Here is an 18,760-nt window from a genome sequence, read left to right as displayed (position 1 = left end):
TGGATTGGTAAGGAAACACCATGCACAGAAATTCCTGAAACGCCGGTGGGAGGACGGTGGCCAAAAATTCACCTGAGTTTCGCCCAGACTTGTGAAGAGGAGGTGTGTGGTTCTATGGCAGCTACATATCATTCCCAGCAAATCTGTTTCTGAAATTTGATTAGCTAGCGGGCCTGGGTGTGGAGTCGATTAAAGACCAGGAGAAGAGCAGTAGAAGGGTGCCGCTTGAAGTGTTGAAGAGCACGGCGGCAGTCTTTTATGGATGCAGCAATTTCCAGAGTCCACCAAGGGACCATCTTCCTGTGTGGGGAACCTGAGGAAGAAGGGATTGCGGAAACAGCAGCTGAAAGGATGGCAGCAGTCAAAGTCTGAGTAGATTCATCAACACTGTCGTGTAGCAATACAGGGGGGATGGGAGCAGAGGAGAAGGCACCCCAGTCAGCCTTAGATATGGCCCACCTGGGAGGGTGATGGAGCGAGAGACACTGAAGGAAGGTCAAGTCAATTGGATAATGGTCACTGTCACATAAGTCATCGTGGACTCCCCACTGAATGGAGGGAAGAAGACTGGGACTGCAGATGGAGAGATCAATGGTAGAGAAAGTGCCATGCAACACACCAAAGTGTGTGGGAGCGCCTGTGTTTAGTAAACAGAGGTCGAGTCTTGTCAGAACATCTTCAACTGTCTTGCTAAGGGCAGTAGTCGTATGACTACCCAAAAGAGGGTTGTGGGCATTAAAGTCCCCTAATTGCAGGAAGGGAGACGGGAGTTGTTGAAGAAGAGTGGTGAGGGCATGGGATGTGGGCGGCCTGCCAGGTGGGAGGTAGAGATTACAGACTGTGATTGTAGTGGCCAGATGGACCCAGACAGCAATGGCTTCCAGAGTGGTATGGAGGGGAACCCATTTACTATGAGGTGTGTTTTTTAAGTAAGTACCATTTTGAAATTTAAAAAAGACATGCTAAGATATCTCAATAGTTTTTCTTTTATATGAAAGCCTGTACGTTAATCTACTTTTCCACATAATTTCTGTCAATATTGAGGCACATGTCATGACGTTGTACCAGTTTTTGAATACCCTCCTCATAGAAGTCTGCCGCCTGACTTGTTAACCACTGCATTACCACTGTTTTGACTTCGTCATCGTTTTGAAGATGCTGACCACCCAGGTGTTTCTTCAAGTGTAGGAACAGATGGTAGTCACTGGGCACAAGATTGGGGCTGTACGTAGGATGCTCTAGAGTTTCCCATCAAAAAGATGTGATGCAATCTTTGGTCTGATTCACCACATGCAGGTGGGCATTGTCTTGCAGCAAAACAATGCTCTTGCTCAACTTCCGTGGGCCGTTGCTTTGATTCTGGTGTGACGTAGGCCACCCATGTTTCATCACCAGTAACAATTTGGCTTAAGAAATCATCACCGTTATTGTGGTACCGCTCAAGGAAAGTCAATGCACTGTCTAAACGTTTGGTTTTGTGCACATATGTCAACATTTTTGGTACCTAACGTGCACACAATTTTTGGTAATTCAAGTGCTCAGTCACAATGCCATATAAAACACTATGAGAAACATTAGGAGAGTCATCCTGCAAGGAGGAAATCATAAAGCGTCCATTTTCTCTCACCTTATTGTCCATTTTATTTGTAGCCTTAAAGAGCTTGTAAGTAACTACTTTTAGTAAGAACACAATTGTATATAAAGCAGCAAAATAATTTGTGAGATGCATCCTCACTGAATAATGGGAAGAGATACTTAACTGATACAGCATACTATGTAGATAAAGCCATTTTAAATGAATTACAGCCATGATTTAGTTTTTGGGGTGTTAATAGTGGGTTACTGGTAACTGACAGATTATAGATAAAAGTCAATTTACAAATGGGGAAAAGCAAAATACCACTTTCTTGGACAAGAAATGAGACATCACAAACTAAAGACAAATAAATTATGTGGATAATTACCTATCTTGATAAAAATTTTATTTGTGTCCTTATCATAAGGCTAAGTACTATCAAAATTATCATATTGTGCACCTGTGAGGACAGAAGATGTGTGTCTATTTCAAATTTCATAGCCATTCATAATTCACTTCCATTCAACTAAGAAGTAACAATCTTCAGACTAGTGTACTGCTTATTGAGCACTGATGATGTTTCCATGATGGAATCCACAAACAAATATCATATGACATACATTTGGACTATACAAAAATGAATGCCATTTGTAAACTTCTTAAGCTGCCCCAAGAAAATTAGTTAGTTACATGTTCCATTGGTCACTTGCACAATATATCATAATTAGATGGAAAATATCATTACACACATATTACGAGGGTTATTCCAAAAGTAAGGTCCGATTGATTGCCAAATTGAAACCACAGTGAACATCAGAAATGTTTTACTTGTAACAATTAGCTACACCTTTCAGCTACTTCTCTACGTAGTCGCCGTTCTGACGTAGACTTTTGTCATAGCGTTGTACCAACTTTTCAACAGCCTCATCATAGAAGGCAGCTGCCAGTGCTTTCCGCCAATTCTCCACGCTGGCCTACACCTCGTTGTCTGTGTCAAAATGTTGTCTTCAAAGACAGCGGTTCATGTGACCAGAGATGAAACTCAGGGGGAGACAATTGCGGACTGTATTGTGGGTAATCTAACATTTCCATTTGAAAACGATGCAGGAGCATCTTCATTGCCCCTGCAGAATGCGGCTGAGAATTGTCGTGAAGACGAAACAGCACAACAGTTATGTAATGTTGGCTGCATAGCTTCAGGCGAAATTTCTCACCAGGCCCTCGTACTTGGCGGCAGACACTATTTTCTAGACATCTTTACGCACTCACTGCGAGCTCAGAAATGAGAAGAGCGACGTGATGCTAACTGGGGTTATACTAGAGACACTACACAACACATCTGTGCAAAGCTTTATCGGATTTTCATAGTCGTTTCCATTTCGCGACCGATCGGACCTTACTTTTGGAATAACCCTCGTATGTTAAACTGAATTTTAATGTAGCTGCATGATGATTATTTACAGCTGAGATAACATAACAGAAAATAATAATCATTTTCATAACTTAAGTAACTACACTCCTGGAAATTGAAATAAGAACACCGTGAATTCATTGTCCCAGGAAGGGGAAACTTTATTGACACATTCCTGGGGTCAGATACATCACATGATCACACTGACAGAACCACAGGCACATAGACACAGGCAACAGAGCATGCACAATGTCGGCACTAGTACAGTGTATATCCACCTTTCGCAGCAATGCAGGCTGCTATTCTCCCATGGAGACGATCGTAGAGATGCTGGATGTAGTCCTGTGGAACGGCTTGCCATGCCATTTCCACCTGGCGCCTCAGCTGGACCAGCGTTTGTGCTGGACGTGCAGACCGCGTGAGGCGACGCTTCATCCAGTCCCAAACATGCTCAATGGGGGACAGATCCGGAGATCTTGCTGGCCAGGGTAGTTGACTACACCTTCTAGAGCACGTTGGGTGGCACGGGATACATGCGGACGTGCATTGTCCTGTTGGAACAGCAAGTTCCCTTGCCGGTCTAGGAATGGTAGAACGATGGGTTCGATGACGGTTTGGATGTACCGTGCACTATTCAGTGTCCCCTCGACGATCACCAGTGGTGTACGGCCAGTGTAGGAGATCGCTCCCCACACCATGATGCCGGGTGTTGGCCCTGTGTGCCTCAGTCGTATGCAGTCCTGATTGTGGCGCTCACCTGCATGGCGCATACGACCATCATTGGCACCAAGGCAGAAGCGACTCTCATCGCTGAAGACGACACGTCTCCATTCGTCCCTCCATTCACGCCTGTCGCGACACCACTGGAGGCGGGCTGCACGATGTTGGGGCGTGAGCGGAAGATGGCCTAACGGTGTGCGGGACCGTAGCCCAGCTTCATGGAGACGGTTGCGAATGGTCCTCGCCGATACCCCAGGAGCAACAGTGTCCCTAATTTGCTGGGAAGTGGCGGTGCGGTCCCCTACGGCACTGCGTAGGATCCTACGGTCTTGGCGTGCATCCGTGCGTCGCTGCGGTCCGGTCCCAGGTCGACAGGCACGTGCACCTTCCGCCGACCACTGGCGACAACATCGATGTACTGTGAAGACCTCACGCCCCACGTGTTGAGCAATTTGGCGGTACGTCCACCCGGCCTCCCGCATGCCCACTATACGCCCTCGCTCAAAGTCCGTCAACTGCACATACGGTTCACGTCCACGCTGTCGCGGCATGCTACCAGTGTTAAAGACTGCGATGGAGCTCCGTATGCTATGGCAAACTGGCTGACACTGACGGCGGCGGTGCACAAATGCTGCGCAGCTAGCGCCATTCGACGGCCAACACCGCGGTTCCTGGTGTGTCCGCTGTGCCGTGCGTGTGATCATTGCTTGTACAGCCCTCTCGCAGTGTCCGAAGCAAGTATGGTGGGTCTGACACACCGGTGTCAATGTGTTCTTTTTTCCATTTCCAGGAGTGTATAAGATAATTTGCACCAAATAAGTAACAAATTTCTAAACAAAGGAGTTGCTCAGAAGGACTTTTTTTCAAATTTAGCCTGTTACCTGTCATACATTTAATATCACTAGGTAAGTATTTTTGCACCTTTGTGAGTGAAAGTCAATTTTAATTAAGAGTAATGGCCTTAATTATTTTCTTCTATCATGGATGTCATTATTCCTTCTGAAACCTAATGGATTATTTATAACAAATTTCATGAGAGAAAACATTTTCTATGGTGTTGTTGTTAAAATTACTCTCACTTTTATTATGGATGTCTATCAACTATTATTCTTATGGTACAATTTTTTGAAACAAAAACTTACTTACTTGCTTATGAGTCGCAAAAAGAATATATTTATATTTGATGTTAATGAATGAAAATAACTAAAGTAAATTATCTGACCAACATGTTTCTCTCCAACTTCAGGAAGTGCTAAACTAATGAATATTATGTGTCTTTTTAAATTGACCATTTGCAGCTAATCAGTACTGAAAATACTAATATTAAACACATTCCTAAAATTTCCTCTGTTGTTATACAAGCTGGACACTGATAAAAACTAAAACTGCAGGGATGGATTCTTGACTGGAAATGGAGGATTAGAGATTAGATTAGATTAGATTAGATTAGATTAATACTAGTTCCATGGATCATGAATACGAATTTCGTAATGATGTGGAACGAGTCGAATTTTCTAATACATGACATAATTAGGTTAATTTAACAACATACTTAAGTAAATATAACAACTTTATTTTTTTGTGTTTTTTGTTTTTCTTTATTTTTTATTTTTATTTTTTTTTATTTTTTAAATATTTTTTTTCTTTTTTTTTCTTAATTTATATCTAAAAATTCCTCTATGGAGTAGAAGGAGTTGTCATTCAGAAATTCTTTTAATTTCTTCTTAAATACTTGTTGGTTATCTGTCAGACTTTTGATACTATTTGGTAAGTGACCAAAGACTTTAGTGCCAGTATAATTCACCCCTTTCTGTGCCAAAGTTAGATTTAATCTTGAATAGTGAAGATCATCCTTTCTCCTAGTGTTGTAGCTATGCACACTGCTATTAATTTTGAATTGGGTTTGGTTGTTAATAACAAATTTCATAAGAGAATATATATACTGAGAAGCTACTGTGAATATCCCTAGATCCTTAAATAAATGTCTGCAGGATGATCTTGGGTGGACTCCAGCTATTATTCTGATTACACGCTTTTGTGCAATAAATACTTTATTCCTCAGTGATGAATTCCCCCAAAATATGATGCCATATGAAAGCAATGAGTGAAAATAGGCGTAGTAAGCTAATTTACTAAGATGTTTATCACCGAAATTTGCAATGACCCTTATTGCATAAGTAGCTGAACTCAAACGTTTCAGCAGATCATCAATGTGTTTCTTCCAATTTAATCTCTCATCAATGGACACACCTAAAAATTTGGAATATTCTATCTTAGCTATATGCTTCTGATTAAGGTCTATATTTATTAATGGCGTCATACCGTTCCCTGTACGGAACTGTATGTACTGTGTCTTATCAAAATTCAGTGAGAGTCCGTTTACAAGGAACCACTTAGTAATTTTCTGAAAGACAGTATTGACAATTTCATCAGTTAATTCTTGTTTGTCAGGTGTGATTACTATACTTGTATCATCAGCAAAGAGAACTAACTTTGCCTCTTCATGAATGTAGAATGGCAAGTCATTAATATATAATAAGAACAACAAAGGCCCAAGACCGACCCTTGTGGAACCCCATTCTTGATAGTTCTCCAGTTTGAGGAATGTGCTGATCTTTGCATGTTACGAGAACTACTTATTTCAACTTTCTGCACTCTTCCAGTTAGGTATGAATTAAGGGGAGTTGGAATGCCCTATCTCGCCAATGTTAAATTTGCTAACTTTGTGTACCTTTTTCTTTGGAACTATTATCTTCAGAACTTTGAAATTCTGGCAGAGGTTTTCAGCATATATTGTGAGCCCACTGAACTAGAACCAATGTTTTCTTTTTGTTGGTATAGTATTTATGAATTTTTTACCATTAAGCCATTTTTTATTGGAAAAAGTATAACATAAACTTCCCTAGTTCAGAGAATAAGCCAGTTCTTGTCATGATTCTAGTTCAGTGGCCTCTTTGAACTGTTTTGCAGCATTTCTGAAAATTTGAATGTTGTTGGTTGAGTGGTTTATGAGATAAAGGTACATGTAACACTAAAAATGTCAAATGCCAGAAAATGCGATTAAAGTAATTTATTATGAAAATTCACAAATACCTTTTATTCTATTATCAAAAGTGTCCAGCAGAGTAATCAGGGTCATCTTCTAGTTCTTCTTCTTCACCTAGAAGCTTTCTTCTCCTTGCTGCCCTTGCTTTTTTTGTATTAAATTCAGCTGCATACTGAGCCTTCCTTACTCGCACGCTGTCCAGAAGCTGAAGACCTCTGATGGTGTTGATACCAGGAGCAATGCCGAGCCTTGCCATGACCTTTAGCCTACCCATATGACCATCATTGAATGAAATAACAGCATCACTGACTCCCCATTTCAATGTTTTTATCCCAACAAATACATTCTTAGGTACACGAGTCCAAATGAGGTTGTTGAACGACTCGTTTTGATTCTGGGTACAACCATGAAGACATTTTCGCAGAAGATCAGGATGCCCCAAGTCTCTATATATTGGTTTAATTACTTCCATAACAGCCAATGGAATATAATTTTTATGGTGATAAGGATCCCCAGTAGCTTGAGATTTTCTATAATTGCACCATGACTGAGGACCATCTGGACAAGCAAAATGTTGAGGATTATCATCAGTTGATGATCGATGTAAATATGTGGCCCATACAGCTTGTCTCATTTCCTGCAAATTATTTGCATTATTTCTTATTGCCATACCATAGTATTGTTGTAATTCATTTATAATTTTATCTGACAGGCGACCTCTAATGGTTTTACCATCTGACAAAATTTTGTCCTTCAGATTCTGTTTCAGTTTCCTTAGACGAGTGCCCATTCGTTTCTGAACATGACCGACACATTCTAGTTTAGTTATTGTCTTATTGACATATGGCATGGATTCTGTAACACTTTTGTATGCCTTGGAGTCCCCATCTCCAAGGAATTTTGTGTAAAATACTCCCCGTTCTTTTTCTGATCTGCTAAACATTTTCACAGCAGCGGCAGCCTCCATGCCTCCACTCGTACCTTCATAATTCTTGCTACATATGTGAGCTGCTTCTATCTTACCAGATGCACAATGGTAACAATGTTTAGTGAGCACTTCATAGTCCAAAACTTTACCGCTGTCCACACTAGTAACAGTAGCAACAGCATTTTTGGATGTGTGACCCCTTTTCTGCCAGGTTCCATCAAAAGCAACAGGGATATCTGGGTTTCCTTCATTTATATATTTTGCTTCACTGGCAGCAGCTTTCATTGATAAATCTGCTACAGACTGAACAGCATCTCCTATCACTTCAGTGTAATTGTCAATTTTAGCAGGTGGAGGTGGAAGATTCATTATGGCACAAAATGTTTGAGCAGCAGTATGTCCTTTACCAATTGCTCTCATTGCATACATTAGCCTGATATTACTCTCAAACAAATTGCTACTGCATGTTTTAGAGCTCCAAAAACAGGTCTCATTTTCACAACTGGCACAAACTATAGCAATTTTGCAGGAAAGTCCTATAGATTTTGTTATGTTCATATCAAAAGAACCTCCACAAAGATTACAACACAAACATTTCTTCATAAACTCAGTAAAAACAGGAAAGTCGACTAAAACATATTGTTCATTAGAAGCTTCATCTGTAATTTCACTTGCACAGTTTGATAACTTCTTTTTTGATGCACTGGTGGGCGTGTCTCCTTCACACATCTCAGCTGTACAAACGTCAGAACTTTCACCAGCATCAACAGGTGCTGAAGCAGAATCACTTGAACAAACGTTATTTGTAAATCTATTACCGCGAAACTTTCGCTTTTTAAATAATGATGCACTCCTAGGCATCGTAGAAACTACGCACTCACCACTGAAAGTCAAAACAAGACAGATAACAAACTCCAAATGAGCGACAAACTAAACTCGAGGCTCAAAACAAACACTCACAGATCAAAAACTGAACAATAAACACAGCTAGTCGTAAAAACAATGGTACCTATGGAAGGATCAAAGATTCTACAACTGAAGAGTGAAATCCACAGCCTTCTATATGTAATGTTTTCGGAAATGCGAAGATTTAAATGTGTACAAATCACAAGATGGGTAACTTTGCTGGGCGCACATGTAATTTTGAAAAATTAAATAAAAATACTTCCAATTGGAATTTCTTAACAAATTTTGCACCATTTTAAGCAGAAAATTTCAAATTAAGTTATAAGGTTAAAAACTGAAAATGTGAATTTTTTCCATTTTCCGGCATTCCAACTCCCCTTAAACCATTTGTGCACTGTCCCACTCATGCCACAATACTTGAGCTTGTCTAGCAGAATTTCATGATTTACACAATCAAAAGCCTTTGAGAGATCACAAAAAATCCCAATGGGTGGTGTTCGGTTATTCAGATCATTCAAAATTTGACTGGTGAAAGCATATATGCCATTTTCTGTTGAAAAACCTTTCTGGAAACCAAACTGACATTTTGTTAGTACTTCATTTTTACAGATATGTGAAGCTACTCTTGAATACATTACTTTCTCAAAAATTTTGGATAAAGCTGTTAGAAGGGAGATTGGACGGTAATTGTTGACATCAGATCTATCCCCCTTTTTATGCAAAGCTATAACAATAGCATATTTCAGTCTATCAGGGAAAATACCCTGTTCCAGAGAGCTATTACACAGGTGGCTGAGAATCTTACTTATCTGTTGAGAACAAGCTTTTAGTATTTTGCTGGAAATGCCATCAATTCCATGTGAGTTTTTGCTTTTAAGCAAGTTTATTATTTTCCTAATTTCAGAGGGAGAAGTGGGTGAGATTTCAATTGTATCAAATTGCATAGGTATGGCCTCTTCCATTAACAGCCTAGCATCTTCTAATGAACACCTGGATCCTACTATATCCACAACATTTAGAAAATGATTATTAAAAATATTTTCAACTTCTGACTTTTTGTTCGTAAAGTTTTCATTCAATTTGATGGTAATACTGTCTTCCTCTGCTCTTGGTTGACCTGTTTCTCTTTTAATAATATTCCAAATTGTTTTAATTTTATTATCAGAGTTGCTGATTTCAGACATGATACACATACTCCTGGATTTTTTAATAACTTTTCTTAATATAACACAGTAGTTTTTATAATTTTTGATAGTTTCTGGGTCACTACTCTTTCTTGCTGTCAGATACATTTCCCTTTTCTGGTTACAAGATATTTTTATACCCTTAGTAAGCCATGGTTTGTTACAAGGTTTCTTACGAGTATATTTAACTATTTTCTTGGGGAAGCAGTTTTCAAATGCATTTACAAAAATGTCATGAAATAAATTATATTTTAAATTGGCATCAGGTTCACAGTACACCTCATCCCAGTCTAACTGCTGTAGGCTTTCCCTGAAATTTTCAATTGTTAAATCGTTGACTGAACATACTACTTTGGAGGACTGTTTAGTATTGCTGAATGGAGCTATGTCATATATTGTAACTAGCTGTGCACCATGATCAGAAAGACCATTCTCAACAGGCTGAGCATTTATCTGGTTAAACTTATCTTGGTCTATAAAGAAGTTATCTATCAGTGAGCTGCTATTCTTTACCATTCGAGTAGGAAAACCAATAATGGGTGTCAAATTGAAAGAACCGAGTAATACTTCAAGGTCATTTTTCCTATTACCCTCTTTCAGAGAATCTACATTGAAGTCCCGACAAATAATAATTTGCTTCCCTGTCTGACAGATAGCACAACAAGGAGTCCAAATTTTTCAGAAATAGATGAAAATTTCCTGATGGGGACCTATATACAGTTACAATTATAAATGTGCCTTTATTTAATTTAAGCTCACAGGCACATGCTTCTATATGTTTCTCTACACAAAACTTTTTTGTTTCTATACTTTTTGCACAATGATAACTTTTGACATATATGGCAAATCCTCCTTTCTCCATATTGTCTCTCATTACATGTGCAGAGAGCTTATATCCACTTACATTTACCTTATCCATATCAGTAACAATGTGATGCTCAGACAGGCATAGTATATCTATTTCATTCTCAGCTTCTAAATCTTCTAAACAAATCAGAAGCTCATCTACTTTATTCTTTAAACTCCCAATATTTTGATGAAATATACTTACATTATTTTTAATTATACTTTTATGAGAACCTTTCCTTATTCTAACATTTGCAGTACTCTCCTGTCTGAGTTTCTCATTGTGCTTAGGCCTAGTTCCTATACCAGTGGTCACATGGTGTTCAGAGAGGCAGATTATGTCAACTGGGTTGGGTGACTTTAATTCATCAATGGAATTACCTAGGACTGAGATACAACTTTGTGGAGATAAAATTTCTGGTGATTGGTGAAAATTTATAATTGATAGCTGTGATTGGTGATCAAATGGGCTAAAATTGTGCTGTTTAATTTCTTTCCTAAACTGAAGATTTGTTTCAATCCTAACCTCTCGTAGAACTTGACATCTTTCTGTCTTACCTATCCTAAAAAAGGTGCTGCTCCAACACCTGTAACCACTGGTATTTTACCATTCATGGCAGTGCCTCCCCCCCTTAAATTTCCTGTTATTACCCCAGCCAGTTTCCCCTTCCCTTTCCTGTTGAGATGTAGGCCGTGCCTGGTATAATCCCATCTACTGAGATAATCAACAGGAACCACACCAATATGAGCTCCCGCACCCGACCCAAGCAGCCGCTCCAACTCCAAATTAACTCTCCCAACAGAAGAGTTCAAATGAGGCCGGTCATGGCGTCTCAGGACAGATACAAATTCAACATTGGTGTGTCTTGATGCCGACGCAATCTTTACCAGGTCACACTCTATACTGTACCCAGGATCTCTGTCGATGCTGTTCCCTTGCCCTCCCACAATAACCACGGTGTCTTCCCTGGTAAATCCTTTACAGAGTGAACCTAAATCCTCTGTCACCTGATCCAGACTAGCACTTGGTTTGAAAAAATTTGTGACCTGGTATTCTGGTCCTAATTCCTCCTGCAGAAGTTGGCCTACACCTCTGGCATGAGAACTGCCTAACAACAAAACTTTCTTCCTTTTCGATGACTTTCCTACATTCTTTTTTAATTTCCTATTGAAAGTTTGTTGTGTCCTGTCTACACCTACCTCTGCTTGAGGCTCATCAGTTTCTAACTGAAGCAACAGGTCAAACTTATTTTTGACATTCACCACAAAACTGTCAGACTTAGTTCTAGGCCTGTTCCTTCTGCTACCTGTTGCCACTTCCCACCTCTCTTTGCCCTTCTCCCTCCTTAACCTGTCCAGATCTTCCCTAGCCTGATCTAGCTCAGCCTGAAGGGCAGCAATTTTCCCCTCCTGTTCCACTATCTTCCTATCTCTGCTGCAAATCCTACATAGCCACTGATGAGCCTGATCCACTTTCCCAACACCCACGCCACTGCAGTCCCCCCAGTGAAAAAAACTACTACATCCATCACACCAAACCCCAGAACTAACAATTCTACGGCAAGTCAGGCACTTCTCACTCATGGCAAAAATAATACTTTAGCTAGAATAAAACAATTAAATTACTGAAAATCAAAAAATACGTTACAAGAATTAAGCCTATTCACAAATGTATATAAGCAAGTTTCTGATTTAAAATTCCACTGTTTTTCTGAGATCTGTATTAAAAAAATGAAGGTATACGCTATTTATTATATATTTCACTCGATGGAATGAAACAAAAGGACAGTTAAACGAGATACTTTAACTTTGATTCTCCAAAAACGTTACGAGAATTAGGCCTATAAACAAATGTATATAGGCAAGTTTCTGATATAAAGTTACGCTGTTTTTCTGAAATCTGTATTACAACAATGAAGTTATACGCTATTTACGGTAGTTTACTTATTTGTTACCAAGAAACTAGTTAAATTACCGTGAAACAAGAAACAAACACGTTTACAAAATTTAAGCCTAAGCGCGACTTCGCGAAGTTACGATCTTTTCGTGTTTTCTGAAAAAATACACAAAGAAAAGTCAAACCTTTAATGGCAAGACTAAACGATACACTAATGCACGTATTTAACTTGTTGTCGGCGTTAAACTAAATTATATTCCTGTCTAAAAAGGTGCTATGAACATATGTCCAGAAATGCATCACTGCCGTGGTAGGTGGCACTGATGAATGAAAGTTCCTCTGACCATGTGCTGTGTATTCCTTGTGTGTTGCAGGTTGTGCGATTGATGCTGTGTACTGTAATCAATAGAATGGTCCAGTATTCATGTTGGGTACAAGCTGTCTGAAAAGAACTATTATATCACAAATACCCAAAAAGGGCTTGAAATGTTGTGTGATGAGGTTGGTGTATGTGAGGGTACTTATTTTGGAACAGGCATGCTCCCTCGACCATTTCCACCTGCTTGACCATACATAAACACCATCTCAGCTTATTCCCAACACAAATACTGGACCATTCTGCTGCTTACATTTCACTGAATTAAACACGTAGCCTCCAACACACAAGGAACACATGGTACAAGGTGAGACGACCTTTCATTTGTCAGTGCCATCTACTGTGCAAAGATCTGGATGCATGTTCCTAGGACCTCATGTTCCTAGGACCTTTTTTCCTGTTCCTCCAGTTTGTCAGTTTTATTAATGTTCATCCTGTATATCTATTTGGATTGATTATAATAATTGCATCATCTTTCTTACAAAATGTGATTTCAGTTAGTGACACATTAATACTAAAATCAAATTATATGATCCCTATAAAGTTTCTGTCAGTTTTCCTCTTAAAATCCTTTAGAAAATCTACATTAATCTCTTGATTTTTTGTGGCACATATCACAAAAAGATTCATGGAGCCCAATAAACCACTCATTTCCCATTAGCAATCTGTACACAGTTGAAATTATAAAGGAGACATTGTTTGTAGTCCCAGCTCACAAGAAAAGGATCCCTTGCTGTGATGTTTATAGAATTTACTAGTTTCAGTTTTTCTGAACTTGTGGTAGGTTTCTATAGGACTTTAGTCTATTTTCCATATTGTCTTTACAAGATGAAGATGCTAATGTATAATCACTTATATTTAACTTCTATAACTCTCCAGATACATGGTGTTCAAACAGGTATGTGACATCTATTTTGTTAGAACTTTGTAAAACTTCCAAAAAATCAGATTCCTGAGGACTAGCATTTTGTTCCAAATATTTTTGAGTCACAGCCTTATAAGCCAAATTCAAATACAAATGTATTGAAGACTGCTTGCTTGTTATTTATGAACCCTTATTACTGCACAACTTCCTTACAGACACCTTCTCAAACATTTGCCAATCACTTCAAACCACGTATTATATTCTTACAAAAAATGTGGAAAAATTAAATATGTACTTACAAAGTAATAAGAATAGAGAAAAAATTAGGATAAAACAACAAGAAATGAAGAAAATGTTTAATACAAACCTGAATAATGTCTTCAACAGACTCCTCAATTGTAGATTTAAGTGGTGTTGCATGAATATTAAATAGTGGGAACGTAATTTTATTGGCAAGTTCTCTATGACGTTCGTAACGTGAATAGATTCCTGACACCAAGAATACAGGTGTTGCATCTTTAACTTCCTTCCACTCTGGACAGAGAGTTGACATTTCATAAATGTAGTGTTGATTCCTCAAATTCCATCCAATTTCAGCAACTTCTCTCTTGGAAGCTGGTAACATGTACTCCAGCCTTTCAGCTATTACTTTGTCTGGAACAAGAAATTAAAATGCACAATGAGTTACTGCATTTATTTCTGCCATGATAAACTGACAGAATAATGTGCACCAGTAAAAATAATATGTTTACTAAAAAATGAGCTTGTCAGATACACACAAGTTATTTACTTCTGTCTATCCAGTAAATGTAACTGTACTATATTCTAAAAACTGTGATACTGCAAGTCAACAAAATTTATGACCGGTATACACCTTCAGGAGACAAAATTATATTACTGCTGATGGACACATTCCTGAGGGAAAGTACTAGCTTGCCACGCTATCACCTTGTAATTCTATTATTAACCTGCACAGTCCCCCTACAGATAATATGGTACAGGTAATGTTGCTACTCACCATATAGCGTAGATGCTGAGTCACAGATAGGCACAACAAAAAGACTTTCACAAGACTTTGGCCAGTAAGGTCTTCATAAGAATTAGACAGCAAACACACACACATACACACTCGTGCAGATTCACGTGACTGCGGTCTCAGGCAACTGAGGCCACACTGCAAGCACCAGCACTGGTGCATGATGGGAGTAGCATCTGGGTGGTAGTAAGGAGGAGGCTGAGGTGGGGAAGGGGAGGGACAGTAGGGTAGGCATGTCAGACAGTGACATGCTGTTGGGGAGCACAGAGGGACAAGGTGGAAAGAGGGTAGGGCAGCTATGTGCAGTTGGAAGGTTAGACGGAGGGAGCGGAGAGATGGGGAGGCGGGATAATGAAAAAGGAGAGAAGTAAAAAGACTGGGCATGATGGAGGAATGAGGGCTTCATAGGGCTGGAATGGGAACAGAGAATGGGCTGGATGGGAGAGGACAATGACTAACAAAGGTTGAGGCCAAGAGGGTTACGGGAACGCAGGATATATTCAGGGAAAGTTCCCGCCACGCAATTCAGGAAAGCTGGAATTGGTGGGAAGGATCCATAATGGTGTACACTGTGAAACACTCATTGAAATGAAGGATTTCATGGTTGGCAATGTGCTCAGCAACAGGGTGGTCCTGTTTCTTGGTCGCAGTTTGTCAGAGGCCATTCATGCGGATAGATAGCTTGTTGGTGTCATGTCCACATAGAATGCAGCACAGTGGTTGTGGTTTAGCTTATAGATCAAATGACTGGTTTCACAGGTAGCCCTGCCTTAGATGGGATAGATGATGTTTGTAACCAGACTGGAGTACGTGGTGGTGGGAGGATGGGTACTACAGGACTTGCATCTAGGTCTATTACATGGGTATGAGCCATGAGGTAAAGGGTTGGGAGCAGGTGTTGTGTAGGAATGGATGAGTAGAGTGTGTAGGTTCAGTGGACGGCAGAATACCATTGTGGGAGGGGTGGGAAGGATAATGGGCAGGACGTTTCTCATTTCAGGGCACGACGAGTGGTAGTAAAACCCTGGTGAACAATGTAATTCAGTTGCTCCAGTCCTGGATGGTACTGAGTTACAAGGGGAATGCTCCTCTGTGGCCAGAGTGTGGGACTTGTGAGATGGTGGGAGACTGGAGAGATAAGGCACAGGAGATTTGTTTTTGTATAGGGCTGGGAGGATAATTAGCCTCACAAAGTGCTACTGTCAGAGTTTCTACTACCTCTCATTGCAGAGTGGCCTCCTGAGACTGCAGTCATGTATGTGTGAGTTGCGTCTGCATGTGTGTACGTGTCTGCATATTTGCCGTCTAATTCTGTTGAAGGCCTTACTGGCTGATAGGTATTATTTGTAACAGTCTTTTTGTTGTGCCTATCTGCAACTCGGTATCTCTGCTATATGGTGAGTAGCAGCTTTCCTTTTCGCAATATTGTTACATTCCATCCTGGATTTTCCATTGTTTGATTACAGGTAATTATCTTTCACGTATAGTTTCTGATGTTGCTGAGCAACAGTCATACAATATTTTTTAAAGGAACACACCATCATTTGACTGGTTCATTGTTTATTTAAGTACAATCCCAGTTTTAGACTCTTATGCCATATTTAAGTATTTCATTTCATGTCTTTAACATATATTGCAGGACATTTAACATGTTGTCATGCTCAAAGTTGGGCACAAATTAAGAAGACAACATTTTTGTTAATTTGTGGCCTACTTTGAGCTTGACAATATGTTAAATGTCCTGCAATATATGTTAAAGCCATAAAATCAAATACTTGAAAATGGGATAAAAGGCCAAAACCAGAGTTGTACTTAAATAAATAATACGACAATCAAATGAGAGTTTGTTCCTTTAAAAATATATCTTTAATAAATATATAAAAGTAAAGTAAAAAAAGATGGCAAACACCCACAATGATTTAATGGTCAACTGGACAACAATTTGTTTTAGAGGGGGTTGTGGAGGGGAAGAAGAGAATGAGAGAGTGCTATGTTATTGTTAAGGAAGGGACTATAGAGAAACTGACAGAGAAAATTCAGTGTTAAGTTATGCATCCATAAGAAGAGTTATGGTTGGAGCCTACAATAAATTCTAGTCAGAACCCAGAAAAAGATATATTGGATAAACCGAATAAGTTCTGGACACATACAGAGGCAAAGGACAGAGACAAACTTTCCATATAATCTCTTTTGGATTTGTTGGTACTGAAACTGAAAACAACAGATGGAATGAAAAAATATTACTATGAAAGGCAAGGTTCCATATTCGTGTCACTGTCCAGCAAAGTTTTAATCTGCCAGGAAGTCAAAACAGTGAACATTCTGCTGTAGAATGAAAGATTCATTCTGTAAATATCTAAGATTTATGTATGAGGCAAGATGACTTTGAATTATTTTGTAAAATGATAATTGTTTACATAACTGTTGCCTCCTTCTGCTTCTCTTCCTTGTCCTTTGTCAATGGATGCAGAAAAATAAAATTTCATGTACTATTTATTGCTCATGTGCACAAGTGTACAACACTCTGAAAGACTACATGGCAGCAATAATGTGGAGGAATAGTATCTGTGGATAATTTGTTTCATAGACAATAAATTCTAGACCAATTGCTGTTTGAGAAAGTAAATTTTCAGCCAGTGAACTTCCTTCTTCTAGAAATATTTATTAGAACTATTAAATAGGTAAATGTTCTACTTATTTCTGACTAAAAATGGAAAACTGGAGACAGAATAGGAACAAAGCTGAAATACTAGCTGTGATCAAACAGTTCTTACACACACAGCATACTGGTACAGCCCAATTTGGTGTAGAGTCCTGATATTATTTCAGATAATTGCTATACTGCTATGGGAACAATATGTTTTTCAGCTCATCCTAAGCAATAGAGGTTTGACGGTAATCATGTTAAGTCCACAGATACTGCAAAAAGTACAGTAGCAAATCTGGAAAATGATAATCTTACCACTGTATATTAACAGGTCTGCCAATTTTGATGGCATTTATCTGATTATGAAGTATATCTCCTCACCAGCTGTGAGGCAGGGATAAAGGATGCAGATTATCAACCTCCCTTCAAACCAAACTGATAAAAATAATTATCAAACAATAGAAAATCCAGGATGGAATGTAACAATATAAGAGAAGAAAAGTTGGTACTCACCATCTAGCGGAGATGCTGAGTCGCGATAGACACAACAAAAGATTCACACAATTAAAGCTTTTGGCCATTAAGGCCTTTGTCAGCAATAGACACACATACACACATGCTCACACACACACTCACGCAAACACAACTTGCACACACATCTGCAGTCTCGGAGAACTGAAACCACACTGCAAGCAGCAGCACCAGAGCACGATGGGAGTGGCAACTGGGTGGGGGTAAGGAGGAGGCTGGGGTGGGGAGGGGGAGGGATAGTATGGTGGGAGTGGTGGACAGTGAAGTATTGCAGTTTGGATGGAGGGCAGGATAGAATGTGCGAAGGAGAGAGGGGGAAGTGGTGGAAAGGGGAGAAATAAAAAGAAATTAAAAGACTGGGTGTGGTGGTGAAATGACGGCTGTGTAGTGCTGGAATGGGAACAGGGAAGGGGCTGGATGGGTGAGGACAGTGACTAACGAAGGTTGAGGCCAGGAGGGTTACGGGAATGAAGGATGTATTGCAGGGAAAGTTCCCACCTGCACAGTTCAGAAAAGCTGGTGTTGGTGGGAAGGATCCACATGGCACAGGCTGTGAAGCAGTCATTGAGATGAGGGATATCACATTTGGTAGCGTGTTCAGCAACAGGGTGGTCCACTTGTTTCTTGGCCACAGTTTGTCCATGGCCATTCATGTGGACAGACAGCTTGTTGGTTGTCATGCCTACATAGAATGCAGCACAGTCATTGCAGCTTAGCTTGTAAATCACATAACTGGTTTCACAGGTAGCCCTGCCTTTGATGGGATAGGTGATGTTAGTGACCAGACTGGA

General features: G+C 39.6%; 1 protein-coding gene across 1 annotated transcript in view; it reads right to left on the bottom strand.

Annotated features, from left to right (window-relative positions):
* The window catches only part of LOC124798507 (fatty acid synthase-like), a 379,784-nt gene that overhangs the window by 37,360 nt on the left and 323,664 nt on the right, over window positions 1-18,760 (bottom strand). Inside the window, exon 32 of the mRNA XM_047261946.1 lies at window positions 14,123-14,409. Coding sequence (XP_047117902.1) covers window positions 14,123-14,409 — 287 coding nt within the window. The remainder of the gene's footprint in view (window positions 1-14,122; window positions 14,410-18,760) is intronic.

The sequence above is a fragment of the Schistocerca piceifrons genome, chromosome 5 (genome assembly GCF_021461385.2).
Source record: "Schistocerca piceifrons isolate TAMUIC-IGC-003096 chromosome 5, iqSchPice1.1, whole genome shotgun sequence".
Taxonomy (NCBI): Eukaryota; Metazoa; Arthropoda; class Insecta; order Orthoptera; family Acrididae; genus Schistocerca; species Schistocerca piceifrons.
Note: the sequence above shows the minus strand (reverse complement) of the source record. Positions and strands in the feature narration are given on the sequence as shown.